Here is a 22,392-nt window from a genome sequence, read left to right as displayed (position 1 = left end):
CTTTCAGCTGTTGTTCTGTTAAACTAGATTGGAGTAGTTACCACTTCCGTGCCTGGTATTCTTAGTACTGGTAATGACTCCATTAAAAGTTCTTTTCCAGAAAGTGAGAACTGTGCCATCCGTAGCTAAATCTGAGTGTGGAAAGAGGGTCTAAGTGCCTAAACATAATTTAGTCCTTCAGACTTTGTCTAGAAACTTCACAACAGTGAAAATGCTGAAGTGTCCTTCCCTTCTTGGGGGAATTCAGGTTGGGTATTACGAAAAGTTCGTCACCAAGAGGGTGGCTGGGCCCTGGGACAGGCTCCCCAGGGAAGTGATCACAGCATCACGCCTGCCAGTGTTCAAGAAGCATTTGGACAGTGATCTCAGACATAGGATCTGATTTTTGGGTGGTCCTGTGTAAAGCCAGGAGTTGGACTTGATAGTCCTTGCAGGTCCCTTCCAGCACAGGATATTCTAGGACTCTGTTTCTGCTTGGTTCCAGAGAATTGCCATGAATGGCTGAGCAAAACTTTTTCTTCTAGGAGAAAAAAATGAGCAACAAGAGCTTTTATTTTATTATTGAATTTCCTTTATTAAGCTATGTTGTAACATCTAAACCAATTCCAAGCTTCCAGCTTTCTGATCTTTTTCAGTAGTACAGAGCCTTGCTTTCCAAAGTAGGCTTTTGAATACATAGAGATGGAGGCAGCGAATTACTCCTGTAAACAGCAGCTACTCATTGTAGAAGTATTCTTTAGGAGTTTGTTCAGTTACTTGTGTAGAAATCTGTCCATTGCTCCCTTATAAAAGAGATTCTGTAGGGTGGTGCAAATCTGAGGGCATCAGCCTAATGGGCAGAAATAGTTCACTATTTCTTTTACTAGCTATCAATTTGAATACACAGTAAGGGTGACAAGGAGAAGAGTGGGGACATGCTTAACATTGATGCAAGCCCACATTAGACCACAAAAGATGCACAAGTATCCATCAGAATATAGCTTGTGCTATGGCAGCTTTGCTGAGTAATTCTGCTCAGGGAAGGAGGAGAAAATCTGGTGTGATTTCTCTGTGTATATTTGTAGATCTAGAAAAGAAGTCCATCCCTTTTTATCATTTAGAGGAAATGTAGAGAGGGTTCACCGAGGTATGGTGTAAATCACTTAAGGAAACTACTTCTCGGGATAAAACCATGCTTTAAAAGGGCCAACTGCTATAAAAAATAAAGGAGTATAAATTTCAGGGAAATCAGTACCTTTATCCTTTTTTTCTTGCTAACAATTCAATGGTGAATTTGTTTGTGTTTAAAGCTTTCTTGGGAGTAGAAAACATTTGCAAGGACATGGTCTGGAAGGAGTTTTGGTTATGATTTCCGCACATGTTCAGTAGGACATTAATATACAGTGATTCATTATTGTTAAGCAATAAAGCTAAGGTTTCGCTCTGGTCAAGGTACAAAGGAAGGACAATTCTCTAACTAGTCATTTTCTCAACCTTTTTTGATAGCTATTTCTCTTTAACTTAAGTTCTTAACTGAAAAAAATTAGCAGGGGCAAGAATAGATTAGGGCCAAGCCACCAATATTCATCTGCTCCAAATAATGTTGTTGTGTTGTTTTAAACTCTGAAAATTATGTCAACGTACCACCATGATAAATCTTTCAGATGAATTTAAATCAGTGTGTACATGTTCTATATGGCATGAGACTTTTTTACCTCATGCAATTTCTGGAAATGATCCTTCTATGTCATTTGTACGTAACTTTTCATTTTCTTTTTAGAAATCACAACTATAGATTGTGACACAACACCCAGCCCACTCCTGCTGTCAGCCTTCCCTGATGAATATACAGGTAAAATCATTGTTAGATCCTAGAATTCTCTGATTTGCTCTCTAATGCACATAGCACTTTAATGCTTCACATAACCTGTAATTTATAGTAAAACTTTATTATTATTATTATTATTTTTAACAATAGTCTTCATGGCTGGATGCAGCAGCAGCCCAGGTGGCATACTGCTCCCTGCCAGTGGTGAATCGGTTTCTGCAACAATGGGAAAGTTCAGATGAAATTCAGTCTCTAATATGCTTTGTAAGGTAAATAAATATATATAAAAATAAAAAATAAAAAATTCACTGTTCGAAGGATCTCACTGTCTGCATAGCCATAGCAGGCAAGGACAAAGGAAGCAAGTACAGAATAGCATACAGATGTTTACAGTTCACTTTGCCCAGTCAGCCCACAAAAGCTGATGTCTTCCCTCTGACATCAGGAAGAACCACAGCTCTGCTCCGCTCCTGGAGCCTGTTCTGCTTCAGACTGGAGCCTTTCTGTAGGCCAATTTTTGGTTTGTTAGGGACAGTAGGGAGAGTAGATGGGATGCAGAAGAACAAGCAGGCTTACAGTACAGGGAATTCCAGGATCAATGCTGTCTGCTCCACGTATTTGCATTTTCTATTCTAGTTTCATGTGTTAGTGTAGCGCACTATTATTCCACCATTATTGATTTTTTAATTTGTGCCACCTGATGGGGTTAACATTAATATACCCCCATGTTTACTGTGCTTCCTTACCCTGTCTGGCAAGATGTGCCTGTGACTTGGAGACAAAATCACACTTGAGGAAGTACAGCAATGGCATGTGAGCACAGGGGAGAAGTTGGTGGGGTTTATTTGTTTGCTTTATTTTTTCTGTGTGTGGGGGGGATATTTATGTTGCAAATGCAGAACAGGGCATAACTCCATCCTTCCTTCCACTCCTAACCAGAGAGGTTATTGCTGTTACGTAAAGGGTAGTGCTGTTATCTGTGATTACCCTGTGTGTTACAGGCAGTCAGGATTTGTTGTGCCTGACAGGTATACAGTGATTTCACAAGGCAAAGTCTAGGTTGTGGCAGCAGCATACCCTTCAGGATATGTGGTAACTCTTAGGACCTCAAGGAAATATGTACCAGGCCCATGTTGAATGTCCACAGGCAGTCTTAAATGCTTCTGGCTTTCAACAAGATACAGAAAACACCATTCAGAGTAGTCCTTTTTTTTCCAGCCAATGTAGAAACATTTTTGTAAGGGCATAACTGCTGTGTCTGACTCTAGCATGGGGATAGAAAGAAAAAGAAAGGCCCCGCACCCTGAATCTCCTTCACTTAGTTTTTAAACAGCTAGTAATAAGTTTGGCCCTTTGTGCATATCATATGAATAAGTATATGTGCTGACACATCTGTAATGAATAACCAAGAGAGAAAAACAGCTTAAATTATTCTAAGCACTTCCTTTTTTGCTAGAATGTGGCAGTCTCTTTTCTGGACAGAATACTATTTGTGAGGCAGCTGCTTGATGTTTCTTCTCTAAATGTATCCAACTCTGGATGGAAGGTTAGACAGTATGTCACCAAGCTAAGAGAGATTTTGTTTTCAAAGAACTGTTTCTTCCAACAATTTCAACAAAGCTGCACACAAGAATGTGATATATTGCAACACTGCAATGCTCCTGAGACACAGCCCAATTGTGTTCTGTGCTTATAGTCATCCGACTGGACTTTATCCTTGCATGCAGTTATAACCCAGTATCTTTGGGCTGGTACCCAAGAATGTTCCAGGCACTCCCTGCTGTTGGAGGAAGACAAGCTGTTTGTTCCCTTCCTTACAGAGCAGGATAATGAGTCTGCGTGTGGGGGTTAGAGATGGGGCTGCTACGGCAAGGGTTTGCTGGCCTAAACTGGTAATGATGAAGTACAAAAATAATGGAGTGAGAAAAACTTAACTAGCAAGTTTCCTGAAGATCACAGAAAATATCTGAGATGTCAGGAAAGATTTGGGAGAGGAGAGGGATTTTTTTTATTTTTTTTTTCAATCCAGATCACACGTTCTATGAGAAGACCCATATTATTTCATAAACACAAATGTCTTGATAAATATGAGGAGGATAACTTTATTAAAATACAGTAACACCACACTGGATTGTTTACAAGAATACATTTCAAACACACTTTCAAACACAGATCTCTTTAACAAAGCAAGTAACATACTCACTACCAAAACAATAGGGAGTTTAATCTGAGTCACGATAATTACAAATAACAAATTTGAATATTTTCAAGACAAGAAATGTTTGGTTGTAGAAAAATTGCATTCACAGTGATTCAAAGGTTGCGGTATTCAATGTTTCATTATTTTGTACATACAGGAATAGATTAAAGCAGAAGACATATACTTACTATTCTGAATCAAAATCAACATTTCAACAAGCCTGAATCCAGATTCACACTGGATTCTGTCTGCTTGCTAGATTCAACTGAGAAAGATTAAATGACTTCATGAGTGGAAAATAGTGAATCTCATCCCATGCAACCCTAACTAGCAACTCACTGATGACATTTCCTGTGCAGGAAGGCCTGTCTGTGTGAACAAATGGTGGGCACGGGGCCTAAATGTGAAAAGAAAAATTTGCAGCAAGAAGTTATTTCCAGGAAAGGGTGGAAATTTAGGTGTAAATTGTGCCAAGATTTTTAATATCAGGTGTGAAGTCATCGAGTGTGAATATATTGAATGAGTTAATTTGCATGGTGTTAAAACCCCATCAATACACTTGTGCACTATACTTATGAGGACTTAAATTGATCTCACTAATCAGGTAGCTATCTAATTTATTACATTTTCTCTTACAGGTGATATAGAATGGATTACAAATATTCCACCCAACGTAAATTTGAGATTAAAAGAATATTTGTTCCCCGAACACTTACCGTATGTGGAGCTAGCATATGTTTCTGGTTCTAATAATGCAACAGTGAGGACTCGTCAGCCACTGGATGTTGATTTTCTTGAGGTAATCCTTTCTCTGTATGTAAAATCTAGATACAAATGTTTTCTCTACAGGTGAAAAAAGCAGACTAAGGCATAAATCTTATGTATTCATTCTTTCGTGATACAGGTGGTTGTTCCAAAAAATTACTCATCTGAAATAACGGCATAGACTTCAGTATCTGCTTCTCAGTAATATCTATGATAAATTCCTTCAATTTCCTGTAGCCATAAATCTAGCCAGGATCTGACAGTCAAGATGGTTCTTTAAGAGAATTTTGTGATGAAAGTTGTAAATACTCGGTTAAGATAGGTGTCATTTTTCCTAAAATTTATCTCCTAGTAACATGAATTATTTGATCAAAGTGGGACAGATCAGATATAATTTGGTAGAAGGGAATCCTTAATCCTATGAATATTTATATAAGCATTTAACTGCACAGAAAAATAGATCCATTGGCCTCTGTTGGCTGATGTGCAAAAGGAATCAGTCCTCTTCTTCCTAGGCCATGCTTGCTCTGTAGGACTACCAGCGATTTATAAAGTAATACTGATGTTTTTTCCTCAGTGAATTTGCCTCTGAACATGAAACTTGTATAGTTCTGCAGAGTAACCCGAGTCTGCTTTTTGTACAAGTACTATTTCAGACTTAGCACTGTACTTGACAGGATTCAACCATGCAAAAACCACAGTTTTAAAAAACAGCTTTACAATCAAGATTTCTAATTGATGAAAATATATTACAATATTAACACTTTCATTGCTCATTTGGATATTTTTCTAAATAGACTAAAACATTTTCTTGACAACTTTATGACACTTTTTATGATTGTTATGAATATTGTCCATTTCCCTGTCAGTTTTCTATTAGGGAGAATAGCCAGTATATGGATGGTGAGATCTGCGTGGACAAATGCCAGCAGTAGATGAATGGCAGCCAGTTAAACATTACAATTAATAATCTGTAATGAACTTGCAGTATATTATAAATGACTTATTTTGGTACAGCATATCAAAATGTAAACCTCAGTTAAAGTATGCTCATGTAACTGAATCAGATGAACAATTCACTGTCAACTCAGCATGGCATGTCTGAAGATTCAAGTACTAGAAGATTTTTGTATAACTTTACAATGTATATGTTGACATAAAGATTCTTTGACAAATGTATTAGGAAATAATTGTTAATATTATCTATTTGTTTGTTTGTTGATTTTTAGAGTGACCATCTGTTTTACGCTGTTGTTTGCCAAAGACCTGGAATGGTAAGTAAATGTTTGGTAATCAACAGTATTTTTTGTCTAGGTTTAATCCAAACTGTTATTTTCTGAAATACTATTTCATTTAAAGGTATCATGCAGGGAGTTAAGAACATCTTATAGAAGATATCTTTTTTAAAGTTGCCAATTGGAATGAGTGTTTTTGTTCTCAGGTAAATTAAAAAAAAGTTAATTTCGAAGTATTTCACAAAGTTTCTACTGCATTGTTAGAACTGGTAGTCTGACTCTTTCATTACAGAGTTTTTAGAACTGAGGGAGTGTCTCTTTGAAGGTCTCACTTTATATGATGAAATTAAATGTTAGTGGTATGCTGCTGCCTCATTGCTGTCACTTCTAATGTGTCTTTTGCTTCCATTATGAAGCCTGAGATAGAGAATGCACGGGATTTACAATTACAAGATATTAATGACAATTCTCCAGAATTTCTGCAAAGTCAATATAGCGCTTCAGTATCTGAGGTGGGTTACAGCACCTGTTAATAATTTTTCATGTGGTGTTTTGAAATTACTTTCTGGGGCCAAAACACATAAGGTTCTCATGCAACCACATAGATATTTAATAATTACCTGCACTCTTATGTGACTTTTATATACCTTCATGTGAGTGTGGAACAGAAGGGCTGGGCTGCATGCACCCTTGCTTGGAGGCATTGGGTGAAGAAGGAACATTCAGCTATCTGACCTAAAGTGGAAATTGGAAGTAATTTGCATGTGCTGAGGGGGTGGCTAAGTTTTCCTGATGGAAGTTAGGAGGGACAGCAAAAGGGGGTTGTGACTGAACATTTGATGATCTTTATTTCTAGGTATCTGCAATAAATTTCACTGTTATAAAAGTGGAAGCTCAGGATAAAGATCTGTCACCTGATTTCAGCCTTATTAGTTACAGCCTTTGGGTGAGTATCCTTTGTTTATCTAAGACTGTGAACACCAGTCTACATTTCATACAAGTATAGCCTGGGACCTGATTCAAGTATATCATCTTGTACTGTAATGTTATTATTACAGGTCAGCAAAATTCTGTCATCAGAAAGACCATTTAAAATTAGGATAGTGTGACGACCACAATAACTTGTACCGCAAGACCAGCCTAGCATGCAGTGAGCCCTGAATCTGTATATTAAAGTTTGGGAAATGTTTTGTGGTACTATCCAGCTACAGCTAAGGAACATTGTGGTACTTTTTAGAAACAAGAGTGAAATGGTTTCCCCTCTTTCTGAAGTTTGTGCCAACGAGATTTCTTGTTGATCTTTAGTCCTGATGAGGTGTAAATGTAAACCATTAAAATAAGATTATCTCAACTAACTTTAGGTATCTGCTGTGGAGATCTCTGCATCTGAGCTTGCTGTTTCTGCTTCTTTTATAGTTTATGATGCCACTCATCTGATCTTGAGTTCCTGACCATAGGATGTGATAAATCAGATAAAAATTCTAATGGCACTGAGGGGAGAGGCAATAGAATGTGTTGAAGAGGGTCTGCATTTTTCAGAGGTGGTGTTAGGCAGAATCTCCGGTCCCCCCCCCCCTTTTTTTTTTTAAAGAATACTCCAATAATAAAGGTGGGAAGAGAAAAGAGAATGTATTTCATTATTAATCATGTAAAACGTGTGATTGATTCATTTTTCAGGGACCAAACTCTGATTACTTTTATATAAGGGAAGGAGATGGAAACATCATGGTGAATAAAACTTTGGATTACAACAAGATCAATCATTTCAATTTAACAGTCCAAGCAAAGGTATGCTATAAATTAAAAGAAGAAAAAGAACCAATATAGTATCTAATATATATAATATAGTGATATTTCTGTTGTTATAACATCCTGGTTTCTATAAATCTACAGCTTAGGGAGTTTCTAAACCAAAAGTTCTGTCTGTGTTTTGGCTCGTACTGCAGGCAAAGTAGCATGTTCTTAAATATTTAAGCCATTACTTGAATCTCCCTTTAAATATCTGCCCGAGTTTCTTTCTAGGTCTATTTCTTTAAGTATATGTGTAAGTACATTTATTCTTCACTATTCTACCTTTTATTCACCTGGTCACTCTGGCACATCTAACATCCTGTTACTGCTGTAGCTTACCATCTGCAGTCTTTTTCTGTGTCTTTTTGAAATTTAAATATGCATTTGCCTTCAATGCGTTTTAGGAGTAAAAAGAAATAATTCAAAAAAAATCAATGTCTAGGAAATGGTACAGCTGCAGCACATGTACTGTTACTATGTCCTACGTACTATTCTGTAATACATTCCTGACACAAAATTAATACCTAAGAACAATTACTTTTTGATAGTATTATTAATATAACTGAATTTCTAAATGGAAGAATTTGGTAAAGTGAGAGTTCTTAGATTAGGAATGTAGGCATTACAAAGCACAAATAATAATATTCTGCTGTATTTTCCACTGAAAAATTGCCCTTTCATCACAATGTTTCTTATTTTCTTCTTTCTCTTGGAATGTAGGAAAGATTTGGAACTAACAGTGATAATGCCTCAGTAATAATTCATGTACAGGATTATGACACATTGAACCCCTATTTCAGACAATCAGTGTACAATGGAACAATCAATGAAAACAAGGTACAAGCTTTTCACTGAATGTTGCAAATGTAAATAGGTTATTCCTGTCCACAGAGTTTTTCTCTCAAGGAAAGATTCTCTTTGAGCTGCTTAAGATTGAGGGTTAATGGAAGGCTGCTTTGATTTGTACCAACTGGTGAGTCCCATCAACTGTAGGCCTCCAAGTACCAAGTAGAGAGGCCACATATTATATGAAGTATCAGATTTTCTTCCACAGAAACAAATTCTTCTGTGGAGGGAAAAAAAAATAACAGAAGTTGCAACAGGGCTTGTACTGTAAACTGGGAAGGGTGATTGACTACTCATCAGTCCTGGAGTTAGCTGCCTGGTTTCAGTTTTAAATAATGCAATTCCCTCATACTTTATTACAATCAAGTAAGCAAAATAAGAATCTGAATTGTAAGCTGAGGTTTATATGATATTGTAATTTTTTTCTATATAGGGAATGTTGTAATTTCTGTTTGGAATGTATTTGGTTAATTCATGCTTCTGTATGTATTAACAAAACAAAATAACAGTGGAGCATTATCAAAGTAATACACTAAAATTAAAATAGATCATTATTATTTGTATTATTTCTTTATCGTTATCTTCATGTTAATCTATGTTAAACCACAAATGCTTTTGGTGTTATACCTTTGGTGTCCCTTTTGCTGGAGGTTCATCTTTAATTATCTGAAAGGAATCCTTTTGGATCTTCTAAAATGGTTTTATCTTTAAAATAAAATGTTGCTTTTATTAGGGCTATAGTGTAGACTCGCATATTGTTTTCCCAGAGAGCAGTGGAACTGAGACATTCAGTGTTGTTAACATGAATTCCATCTGTGACTACTGCTACATAGTCTGGTGCTTCTTAAAGCAAACATGGTATATCCATCAAGTATTTTGCTCAGCATTTCACTTGGTAAAGCCTGTGTAACAGACAGATTTTTATTTCTTTTTCTGGATCCCAGTGATTAAATCATAGAATTATAGAATAGCTTGGGTTGAAAGGGGCCATCAAAGATCATCCAGTCTAATCTGATCAGGTTGCTCAAAGCCCCATCCAACCCAACTTTCTTAAATCAAAACTGTGACTTAATTAATGAACACATTTAAGTTTATGTGTATTATTTTTAGTTAATCAGCTGTGTATGTTTTCTAGGTGGGTCCTGTGGCTATTCTCCCAGAGAATATATCTGCTGCAGATGGAGACATAGGTATAAATGAAAAAGTGTTGTACAGCATCAAATTAGGTAAGAGCCTTTATTTGCTTCTAGATATTCTGAAGATATTTCTGCTCTGGAAGAGCTCTAGATATTTCTGCTGTGAAAGCTGAGTTAGCTTAATTTCAGTCATTATAGCAAGGTCTAGCTGTTTAAAAATGTTTAGATGTTCTTAAGATCCTTCCAGTAAACAATTCCTGATTCAAAGTGTAAGTCAACTTAGAGGCTTCTATTCAGAATTTCCATTCAAGACCGTCTAGAAATATCAATTTCATAGGGACATTTTTCCTTCTGACAGAATTGTTAAAAGCTTATGAGATGCTTAAATTTGAGACTCTTGAAGTGTGAGAGAATTTCTTAAATTGGACAGAGCATTTGAAGGGGGAAAAAGCCAAAAAGCCTTTTGTCTGGAATTTTTGCTATGGCTGAGAAGGTAACAGTCAGAGAAAGAACAGATTGGATTTACTGCTGTAGTTCATTCTCATTAACCCACTGTATTTTGTTGCTTTTCAGTGAAACCCCCAGCCTATATCAAAAGTTTTTCAATCGATGCTGACAGTGGAGTATTGGAAGTGAAGACTGCAGTTGACAGAGAAGAATGTCCCTATCTTCTTGTGGGCATTATGGTAATCGTTTTACAGTTCAATATGTTAATACTGAATCTCCATTTCATAAACTAGTATCAGAATCCATGTTGCTGTTAATAGTTTTTAACATGGTAACGTTAATGGGCAGTTGGCATCACGGCTTCATTATGCATGTCATTTAAAACATAGGATAAAGGTAGCCTTCGTTCACTGAACATACGTAGTTATCTCTTTGTATTAAGGTGGAATGGCTCAATGTTATCTGGGTATGGAACTAACAGCTACAGACTCTGTTTTCTAGGCAGCTCAGCAGGACAATAATCTCAAAACAGCTGATGCAATAGTGCTGGTTACTATTGAAGATGTAAATGACAATCCTCCAGAATTGTCAAAGCCAAGCTACAGTGTCTCAATTCCAGAAAATTTGCGAGATGGGAGTCAAGTTCTTGAAGTAACAGCCTCTGACAAAGATGAGGTAAAATGACAGCGTAGTTATGATTGCTACAAATACTGCACTTCTGAAATATACCATAAAGTGCATTTGCACTGTATGGGTATAGTGAATAGTGCTATAGATATTAATTCTGACTACCTCAATATGTTTAACCATAACAAACTAAATTTTACTTCTTTGAGGGGGAGAGTAATGCAGCCAAAGAGTAAATTTTGTCTGGTTAGGGAATGAAACTCCTCTGGTTTGCAAAAGGTCCCAAATATGAAAGTACAGAAGTGCAAAATGAGCACAAAACTGCAAGTGGCCCTCAGCCTTGGTGATGCATTTCTTCCAAGTTGCTTACTCCTCTTTTTGTGGAACCAAAAACTCAGTTAAATCAGAAGGTTAAATGCTCTCCACCTGGAAAATAAGAAGAAAATATCCTAAGTGGTTGTCCTGTTTAATAACAAATATCATTTCTGTTTCCAGGGAGGCTTCCAGGGAACATTCAGTCTCACACCAGCTGACAGTCCGTTCCAGCTAAGTCATGATGGGGTCCTAACTGTGAGGAACTCCTCACTGTTGGATAGGGAGAAAACACCATCTTTTCATCTACAGGTATTAAAAATAAGCCTCCTCCTTTCCAAAGCAAGCTGAAGCAAGCAGGTGGTATCTAATCTGTCATGGAAAGAGGCTGACTCTCACTAAAGTGAATCAGCAGCTTGTTTGAAGAATCAAATCCGGACTTTGACATTAGAACTATCTGGAAGGAAATACCAGTACAGTGATGCAGTTTACGTGGCTTACAATTGCTGTTCGTCTTTCTTACTATTTTTAGAAAATGTGTTTGAACAAAGCAATAATTTTCCTGCGTCATTTTCAAGGTCAATGCTACAGATCATTTGTCACCATACTACAACGCACAGTCTACAATCAGCATCTTCTTGCTAGATGAAAATGACAACGCCCCAACCTTTACAGGCACGCCATATAAACAAGTTATTTTCATCAATATGACTGCAGGAATGTCCATTCTTCAGGTACTAGAAGTACTAAATAAAAATGTCATTTTTGTTTAAGTTGAATGTATGCACAAGTCCTTGCTTCAATTTGTATATTGGTCCTTTTGAAAAAGGGATCTTTTCTGAACTCCTCTGAGTTCAAAAACAGCCTACCATTAATTTAAAAGCTTACATATCTTGATGTTCTATAAACTCAGTGTCATGGATGCTCTTATCGTATATAAGGTTAGGGAATGAATGATAAAGGACTTTTTTTTGTATATATTAGATTCTGAATTCCACAAACATGAGACAGAAGATAATAATCTTGGACTTAGTTGTTTACAAGGTGTTTAATGAAAACTGAATGCGACTGAAGTCCAGAAGATGATATAATTGTAAAATTTGTTGAAAGGCATCTTAATGCTGAAGCATTGTAGATAATTTGTAGATACGATATACTTTTTGTAAGAGGGTAAAAATTAGTTAACCAAGCAAAACAGGGGAAACCAAGATAAAAAAGATTTCAAGAGCTGAGATGTATAGAGAGTCACTATCAAAACTCATACCCAGGTATACTGACTTAATGACACCTGATTTAATCTCTTGAACAATCTACCTCCAGTGACTTTAGAATTACTATGAAGCAGGCCTTCTGAAGTATAAGCCTGGTATCATTCACATGAATTTCATACGTGCAAGATTTCACTCTTGCTGCTGGAACGACAGTGGGTGTGCATCAAAGAGCAAACATTCTTAGTGAGTTTTAACCCACCAATCACACAGGAAATAGATGACGGTATAAGCGAATTTTAATATTGCTATATTCTGCTGGTTTTGCTTGTTTGTTTATATATGTATATACGTATATATTTTCCTATAAATCAGAGAAGAAGAAAAAATGATACTAATTTCTAAGTATCTGCTACATAAATGATTTTCTCTGCAGACTACACAGGACTAAGGAATTCTGTGTTGCTTTATAATAGCATAAGAAACTAGAATAAAATTAGTTTTTCTCTACAGGTTGCTGCTACTGATCCAGATGATGGTATAAACGGACAGATAAGCTTTACCTTAGCTGGTGGCAATGATGATGGATACTTTGATTTGGATACATCCACAGGACAAATCAGTTTAAAAACAGTAATCCTATTAGGAGTCAATGAGTCTAAGGAGTTTGTCTTGTGGATAACAGCTACTGATGGTAAGACAAGATTTTAGTACAGATCTACACAACTACCCCCAAATGAAGGGGTTTGTTTTCTTTGGGAATTTTTGTTGTTGTTGTTTTTTGGTTGGTTTTTGGTTGGTTTTGTTTTTGTTCTGTTTTCTTGAAGGAATGCTGTCAAAATAGGCTCCTAGACTTTACTTTAAAAATACTTGCTCTTTTTTTCCTGACGATAAGAAGATTGCTGTCTTACTCATCCAAAGCAACATCTCCATGTCTGGTAAAACTCTGCTTCCTGCTGATGCTATCAATTCTCACTTTGCTTGGTGACTATGGGAACCTGCAAAATAACATAAGTCTCACACCTTCCTTTAACTTAACTGTTGATTGGTGTTGCACAGGATAGTATTATGAGATTCAGGCACAAGCTAGGAGTTTATAATTCAGTCATCCATCAACGGGGAATGAAATGAAACTAAAATATAAGTAACTTGCTCTGTGTTTTCACATCCATGTACGTGTAGAAAAACTAAGGAGATGGCAAAACCATTCCTTAGACATATTTATTGAGGGTTTCTTTGGTTTAAAAGAATAACAGAGAAATCAGTGAACATTCATAATCTGAATAAGGACAGAGATAAATATAACCTAGGAAGGGTATCCCACTCCTGCTAACACGAGCATCCAAAGTTTTTTTCAGCCTTCTGATTTTCCTCTATCTGATTTGCTCATTATGAGCTTTGTGTCTTTGAATCATGGCTGTGTGGGTGAAATGGGTACTGGAGGGAACACAGTTACACAAGAGATGCATTGCTGCATCCTATGTCTGTCTGTGCTAAATAGGTAGTATGTCTTGTGGTGTGTATTCAAGTTCATGTACTGGAAGCATAACATCCAATAAATGAAACTCAGATCTTGGTTAGGACCTCTCAGCAGTACCATAGTAGTAGCAGTAAGGATGAAAAAAATAAATCAGTACCAGTGGAAAAGCGTGTGTGTGTGTGTATATATATGTGTATATATATATATATATATATATATGTAAGTATTAGGCAGAAGATATTTTGTGCATATGTTGAGAGATCATTTTCTTCTTGTTCCAGGTGGGGTAATTCCGAGAAGTTCATCAGTGCCAGTACACATCGCTGCAGTTGGAGATTCCAAACCCCAGTTTATTCCAAAAATGTATAATGCATCTGTGGAAGAAGAGATAGTCAGTCCTGTTGAAGTAACAAGAGTAAGAATGACTATTCTTTACTTTATCCTGGCCTTTTGGCCAGAATAAGCAATATCAGATTTTTTTTCTTATCCTTTTTTTTTAATTATCCTTTTTTTTTCTTATTCTTTTTTTTCTTTTCTTTTGGCCAGGATAAGCAATATCAGATTTTTTTTTCTTATCCTTTCAGCCAGGATAAGCAATATTCACTCATTTGTTGGTGATATATCATGTCATAGGGTTTTAAATTTAGCTATGGAATGGAGACTTCCCATTAGAGAACTTTCATAAAGGTATTTTCAAAGAGGGCTCTAGAACTTGCTCCCGTTTTAATTAAAAAATGCTTAGACAAGCTGGCTACTACAGTGTACTGTGATAGCTCCTTCTTAGATGCAGTTGTGAAGACAGATGGGAGGTCTAACACCAAATCAGAAAGAACATGTGTTTTAGTGTTTTGGTTTATTGGCTGCCTGAGTTACTTAATTTTTTACTGTATTATTATTATTTTTTTTGTAAAGGAAGGCAGAACCAAAGGTTAAATTGTGGTCTGATAGTTTTATTATGTATTATATGTATTTACATTTCTGTCTTTGTAGTGTTCTAATAAGAAGCAGTCCTTTCCAGCTGTATTTTTGTGTATGTTGTGGCTTGATTCTTACTCTTAATGATTAAAATTATAAGACAAGTTTGGGCATAGTTAAAACTATTCTTTTTAGGCAGTAGCTTATTGGTTTAAATTAATTTATGGATAATATTCTATACCTTACACAGGTGGAATATGAATCTCTAAATCCTCATATACCAGTTACACTGAAAGTACTGACAGAATCAGCTACATTTGATGTCGATGTCAATGGTGTCATCTGGACAAAAACTAAACTGGACTATGAATCCCAGAATAATTACACACTAAATGTTTCCTTGTCAGATGGAAGTACTACTGACTATGCTACCGTGTTCATCAAAGTTACAGATGTCAATGATAACCATCCTGTGTTTGGTGTAATCAACGCTACCATTAATATTCCGGAGAACATGCCTGCTGGAACTTCTGTCATCACAGTGTTGGCTACTGATGTAGACAGTGGTTTTAATGGATTAGTGACTTATGCTCTGAGAGGTACAGAGGAAAAAATGGATATTGACTCTTCAGGATTAATTTTGCTGAAAAAGGAATTGGACAGAGAAATACAAGACTTCTATAATTTAACAGTGATTGCCAGTGACCAAGGCCAACCCATGCTTTCTACAGCTCTCAATTTAAGAGTCATCATTGATGATGTGAATGATAACCATCCAGTCTTCTCATCAAGTAGATATGAAGTGAGTGTCCCTGAAGACAAAGCACATGGAAGTGAACTACTGACAGTATCTGCTACAGATTTGGATGCTGGGGCCAATGCTCTCGTGACGTACAGAATTGTTAACCAGCAGCCTTCAACCTCCTCGCCAATGTTTCTTGTCAATTCGACCACAGGCCAGCTCTTCCTGAGCCAGCAGCTGGATTATGAAACCACAAAGCGATTTGATGTAGAAGTGGAGGCATCAGATGGAGGGCAGCCAAGTCTCAGCACCAAGACACTTGTTGTTGTCCACATACTAGATGTCAATGATAACCCACCAAAATTTGATCAGGCAGCATATGATATATTTGTGCTTGAAAACATACAAAAGGGCAGCCCTATCTACTCATTCAGTGTTACTGATGAGGACGAGGTAGGTACCAGTTGTATAACTCGTATAGTTTGTTTTTCTTTACTAGTAAATGACACAATTTCACTCCGCTGTATAAAAAGTTGTTTCTTTGTCTCCTTGCTTTATAAAGAAATTGCATATACAACCATGGTACTGGTGAGCTGGCTTGGAGGAAAAGATTTCTGTAAGGAGGAAAAGGTTTGCTGTAATTTAAAGAAGCATAAACGTTTCTCCCAGTTCAGACCCCACTAAACTGTGCTGCTGCTCCTCACATTGTGGGGATTGGCCTTAGAGAGCTTTAGGGAGGGAATGGGTAGGTCCCAATAGAGAAGCCCACAGAGGCTTCCTACGATCCCAGTTTCTATTTGCCTAAATCCATTATTCATGTAGGTCAGGTTGGAAAGTTTCATTTATTAAACCTTGCAAAGCACTTCCACTTCTTTAAGTCCTATAGAAATGTCAGGTATTAATATATTGATAAAATATGCATTTTTAAAAAACTTACATATTCATCATTTTAATTTTACATAAACTATGTTTTCTTTTTAGGCTGGCTTTTCTCAGGGATACTTTATTCATAACAGTACTTTGTTTACTGTGGATTTCCCCGGAATACTTTCATTAAGGAATGACACAGAGCTGGACAGGGAGACTACATCTGGATTCACTTTGCAAGTAAATTTGAGAACTGACTTTGCAGTTTTAGCTCATTTCTACTTCATTCTCTTCTCCTCTTTTTGTATCTTCATCAGCTGGTTAAAATGGCAATGCAGTCAACTAATTTTGTTTCCTTTGGCAGGTGTGGGCAGTTGATGAAGTGAATGGACTTAGTTCAAGTGCTTTGTTCCACATCACAGTTCTGGATGTCAATGATAATAACCCTGAGTTTCAGAGGCAGCCATACCGTTTTGCAGTTCTGGAGGGAGATCACAGGTTGGCTGCTCCTGCTGTAGTTGGACATGTAACTGCTACTGATTTGGATGAGGGAGAGAATGCACGAATTACTTATTACTTATCAGCTGAGGATGGGGATAATCCATATAGCATCCAACAGGTAAGGGTTTGGATATTCTGAAAATGGTATTTAGATACTGCTTTTCAGCAGGTTACTTGGCAGTTATTCTCACTGGATAAAAATAATAGGAAGTAGCTATTCTAGTAGACATGAAAGCAAAACCAGCACACGAACTAATTTGGGAATATAAGTCCAGGTCCAAAAGCTAAGACATACTGGTCAGACATTGCTTTCCTCCAAAGGAGAACAGAGAGTGTAAGTTCTTCATCTCTTTCGAGAACTTGGTTTACAAGAGTTATTAAAATGATCTGTGTTAAACTGTATTACCTCTCTAGAATGGAACTATTTTGGCTAGTGGCTATGTAGACCGAGAAACCAAAGAGAAGTACGAGCTGCTGTTGGTGGCATCTGACAACGGAATTCCTCAAAGGCAGGTAATACAGAGGATCACATTATTCTTCATTGCAACTTGCTTTTATTTGAGAAATTTAATCATCTGTGCATTTTCTGAGTCATGTTTTTCTCCTGTCACCATGCCAGAATTTCACATACGTCAGCATTCAAGTATTAGATGTGAATGATAACTCTCCTCAGTTCACAAAGGCGCAATACTCAGCCAGTGTACGTGTAGCAACAGCAAAAGAAGGAGCGTCTGTACTATCAGTGTCTGCTACTGACCTTGACATTGGGAACAATTCTATCGTTTCATACAGGTGAGGTTAATAAGTATCTATTGTTAAAGAAACAGAAGAGTCTTCTTATTTGTCACACAGTATTTTTACTGGTGACAAGATAAGACCTGTTTGTAGATATTGTACAAGTGCTGTGATGAACTTGTAACCGGTAATGATTTTAAACTTAGGAAAGAGGACAGCAATTACTCCATGTTTTAGAGTTAATCAAATTATGATTACACCATAAAAAAAAAAAAAAGGTGAGTGCAATCAAATGGTAACAACAAGAACTGAAAGCCAAGGTTTGTTTTAATTTCTGAAATTTTGTATAGACTTGTTGGAATTTCTGAGTTGAAAATAGATAAATCTCCAGGAAGGACTATCTTTTCATATATCTTCTGTTTTCTGGGAGGAGGAGATCAAGAAACAGTAACTTCCATAATGGGCTATGCATAAAATATTAATTGAGGAAAATTCTTGGATCATTGAAAATGCACATTGACATGAAAAGTATGGATTGAAAAGGACAGATGAATCAGTCAGAAAGCTGTGGGTGTTTAAAAATAGTGCCTTGAAGGATAGTGTTTTTAACTGTGAGATGACATTCTACCTTAAACGTATTACTTGTTCTTGTGAGTTATTCAGTTATCTATGAGAGTGGGCAGAAAGTAGGAATTAGCAGGTCTGCAACCTTCATATGAAATCACCTCTATTTCTTATATTGCTGAATATGCAGTTAGTGTGCAGTAGCTGCCTTCTATTCATGGGAAGATCAAAGGCTTGAGATCTAATGGGAACTGAAGGCATGGATGCTGTCTTTTTTGCTGTCAGTATGGAAGGTATGCTAGGAAATAAAAAAGGCTGATGTATTTAGGCTAATGTTACTAAAACATTTTGCTTAGCCATTCTTTATAAATAGGCAAATACTAATTTGTTGCTTGTTACAGAAGTGACAGGAAGTAGAGGATTCTTTCTGTGTCATTAATATGAATGTTATACTGATTTCTCTTTAATATAGCCTGATGAACCATTCTGATGATTTCCATATAAATAACCATACTGGAGAAATCATCCTCAGCAGTAACTTGACCCATATCACAGCTGACACGGTTGTTACGCTAATAGTTATTGCTGCTGATCATGGAGTTCCTCAGCTTACATCAAATGGTAAACTATTTCTTTTCACTTTTTTTTTCCTTCCCACAGAAATGTAACATTTACAAATGTTGAAATTTCAAATGAATCCCATCACTGTCCGGTCAAAATGAGTTAGAGCTAGAATTCATGTTACACTAAAAGTGCTCAATGTACTTTGTGGTAGTAGCCATTCTAGAAGGATATATTAAAATAATTCAGATGAAGTGTGTTTCTTTTTCCTTTTTCCTGTATTTCCTTAGATTTAGAAATGTTTAAACAAATAGTGAATTGCCTTCCAAATGCATTTTAGTTCTTTTAAAAAATATTCAGTAACATGAATGTAATTGTCTTTTTCATGTATTTTTTACGGGATAGTTTTGATTTCTCATGAACAGGAGCAACAACTGATGTTGATAAAGTAGGATGAAAGGCCCCGACAGAATTTGAAACCGTGAGGTTTTACGGATATCCCTTCTCTTTTGTTACAAAGTAATTTAGCATAAGAGGAAAAAAAAAAAAAAAAAAGAAATCCTGTTAACTTCAAGTTGGTGATCCTTGCTGTCCTACTTTATTGAAGCAACACTGCTGTAATCAGTGAAGTGGGGTTGCGGTGGAACCCCACTTAGGTATAAATGGTTAGGTATAGAAGTCATGCATTATGTATTACTCATTATTTCTACTGTTTTTTTTTTTCTTCTCCTTCTTGTTCCTCATTCCCACGTGCCAGTTTCTGTCAATTTCTATTACTTCCTCAAAAATCTAGGGAAATAGGGCATGGGTCATGATTATTTCACCAGCAACTTTGCTATTTTAGTATTTTTAATATTTTAATATTTTTCTCTCGTTAGTTTCTGTCACTCTCTACTTGCTGGTAAATGACACTGGCTTCGGGCTGACTTTTGAAAGCTCCACCTATGAGTTCAGCATTCCAGAAGAGGAACCAGTTAGGACTGCTGTTGGCTCTGTGAAAGCTCTGACTGGAAGCATAGCCATACAAGTAGCATACTCTCTGAAATCACATACTGACAAGTTCTCTGTTAATGACCAAGGAGACATTGTGACTCTTGCCAGGCTAGATCGAGAAGATGATGACCTATATAACATCCTTGTAGAAGCTGTTGATTCTGTGGTGCCACCCAATACAGCTGTTGCTTTGGTACAGTATATTGCATTTTAAATTGTTTTTTTTTTTTTAAAGGCTTATAACATTAAAAGAAAAAAATTCCAGATAAGTGTGATTGATTATGTAAGCATGAGTATTTTGAGAGCATTGTTGAACTTAATTTCCATTTTTCCTGAGGAGATATTACAATTGTGAAATATTGTCAACTTTACAAATTGCATCACTTCCTGAGAGTTCCTTTATGAACAAACCATAACTAGAGAAACTTATTAACACTGGAACTGGCTCTGTGCATAGTTCTGCCTCAAAGCCCTAGATTATTAATCCTGCTAATTTTTTTCCAATGAAAGGATAGTTAATCTTGCTTGTAACAACTGAGAATTAAAAATAAATACATAAATTGTTGAGATGCTGTAGGTGTGAAAACGTTCAAATGCTGAAAAATGCTGGTTATGTATCCCTTTGTGCTGGTGGTGGTGTTTTTCCCCTGTGGACTTTTGTCGACTAAAAGGAATTTAAGTTCTCCTTTGAATACTGTTTCTACAGCTCAAGAATGTCTCTCTTTTTTTTTTTTTTTTTTTTTCTAAATACAGGTAACAGTGAGAATAAATGACATCAATGACAATCCTCCAGTTTTCTCAACACTGATTCAAACAAAACTATCTTTTCCTGAGAATGCAAATAGTCTAGATTTGGGCACATTTTATGCTACTGATATGGATATAGGAGATAATGCACTGATAAGCTATTCTTTACAAGATGATTTTGCTGGAGTGTTCCATATTGACAGTTCCACGGGCAAGCTGATGACAACAAAATCCTTAGACAGAGAAATGACGGACACTTATGAACTGAAAATAAATGTAAGTTGACAAGTTTGAAGAAAATCTCAATATAAAACAGAAAAAATACTGAATCATCACAAGAAAATCTCAATCTTAGTGAATTCCACTAGAATTCATTAATGTTATGTTTTGTACCCAGAAGCTTTTCTGCTGTGTGAATTGGTATTAGTGAATAAACGACCCATGAACATCAGATCTTAAGGATCATAGTCATATGATATCTTACTGTGAAGTCTGCAAAATATTCCTCAGCCCATTTTAGATTGTAAGGCTGCCACCACTGTATTTCTTTTACTGCTTTGCCTGTCCATAATGTTGTTCATTTCCATTTTTTATACCTTTTAAAACATATGTACTTACATTTAAAATATATGAGTTATATTTATATTTCCATGTTAAAAATGTAAAAGTTTAATCCAAGTACATTCATTTTGTAAGCATCTAGTTGTTATAGATGATTCCATTGATTTTACTGCTATTAATCAGTTAAATTAAGGTTTGTGCATACAAATAATTGGTCCAGCACCGGCCATAATGTATGAGTGTATTTTAAGGAGATCTCTACTGCTGACTAAGTTATTTAGCAGGGCAAGGAGCTCTTGGAAAGCAAGCACAGGGTTAAAGCAATGTAATTCAACAATAAGTAGTCCAGAAGAAAGTCTTCTGAGACAAAGATTCTTTTCAAAACTTTGGAACAAAGGTGAAACAAGTTTGTATCAATGTAGTGCTGTGTTTAATGACAGCTTGGTTCTTCACAGGCCGCTGACTCTGGCAGACCACCACTATCTGAAAGTTTAGTTCTAAGCATCACCGTAGAAGACGAGAATGACAACCCACCTGTGTTCCCCCAGAAGTCATACTCTGTGACTGTAAAAGAGAACGAGCCTCCACATGTGGTACGTGGCATTAAGAGTAAATAGATTGTTCTTCTGCAATTGTTTTCTTTGCATAAACTTGGAAGTGACACTGATCTATGATGATTGCGCATTGGTGAATGTATTTTTTTTGACTCCATGGAGCCTGTAAAAACACACAATGTACTCATTGTATATAACAGCAGAGTATCTGTCCCACTGAGTCTTTCTTAAGCTCTCTTTGTGCTGCTCTCCCTGCTCCCTGGTGCTGCACTGTATGGATCTAGTTTTCAGAGGACCTACAGGCAGTGTGTTATAAGCCTCCTCTATGTAATGTGTCCAGCATTCCCCTGTTCTTAAGGTTTTCTGTCTTCCCCTAGTATATGTGTGATTAATAGCCGTATAAGTAACTCAGGCAGTAAACACTATACAGTTAAATACCAGTATTTTGTGGATGTTTTGCCATCCTCTTGGTTCTGTTCTGAATGTTTGTTTTGTTGTTATTTTGTTTAATTTAGATTTTGAATGCAACAGCCACAGATAAGGACATAGGGTACAATGCCATTATTCATTACACCATAACTGGAGAGACTTCATTTTATGTCGGAGAACTTTCTGGAGCTATTACAACTCTTCAGCCTTTGGACTATGAAAGCCATGCCCAGTATACATTTATTCTGAAAGCTTTCAATCCTGGAGAGCCATACCTTCAAGACACAGCAAACATTACAGGTAACTCTAGTTAACTGCAGAAAAAAAAAATTCTCTTAGGGACTATTTTGGTATATGTAATTGTAAGGC

The 22,392-nt window shown here is 36.5% G+C and overlaps 1 protein-coding gene and 1 long non-coding RNA gene across 2 annotated transcripts in view; both read left to right on the top strand.

Annotated features, from left to right (window-relative positions):
- The first annotated feature begins 6,884 nt into the window (after nt 1-6,884).
- LOC121067365 lies at nt 6,885-8,631 on the top strand. The gene is made up of 3 exons (XR_005818266.1): nt 6,885-6,953; nt 7,685-7,795; nt 8,519-8,631. It is a non-coding gene; the product is annotated as an uncharacterized LOC121067365 (long non-coding RNA).
- A 4,255-nt stretch (nt 8,632-12,886) lies between these two features.
- The window catches only part of LOC121066824 (protocadherin Fat 4-like), a 30,156-nt gene continuing 20,650 nt past the window's right edge, over nt 12,887-22,392 (top strand). The window contains exons 1-12 of the mRNA XM_040550515.1: nt 12,887-13,068; nt 14,136-14,269; nt 15,020-15,964; nt 16,493-16,618; nt 16,743-16,997; nt 17,294-17,392; nt 17,499-17,671; nt 18,651-18,799; nt 19,618-19,925; nt 20,486-20,755; nt 21,496-21,633; nt 22,110-22,323. Of these exons, the coding sequence (XP_040406449.1) occupies nt 14,216-14,269; nt 15,020-15,964; nt 16,493-16,618; nt 16,743-16,997; nt 17,294-17,392; nt 17,499-17,671; nt 18,651-18,799; nt 19,618-19,925; nt 20,486-20,755; nt 21,496-21,633; nt 22,110-22,323 (2,731 nt within the window). The 5' untranslated portion in view covers nt 12,887-13,068; nt 14,136-14,215. The remainder of the gene's footprint in view (nt 13,069-14,135; nt 14,270-15,019; nt 15,965-16,492; nt 16,619-16,742; nt 16,998-17,293; nt 17,393-17,498; nt 17,672-18,650; nt 18,800-19,617; nt 19,926-20,485; nt 20,756-21,495; nt 21,634-22,109; nt 22,324-22,392) is intronic.

This window comes from Cygnus olor, chromosome 3, assembly GCF_009769625.2.
Source record: "Cygnus olor isolate bCygOlo1 chromosome 3, bCygOlo1.pri.v2, whole genome shotgun sequence".
NCBI lineage: Eukaryota > Metazoa > Chordata > Aves > Anseriformes > Anatidae > Cygnus > Cygnus olor.
Note: the sequence above shows the minus strand (reverse complement) of the source record. Positions and strands in the feature narration are given on the sequence as shown.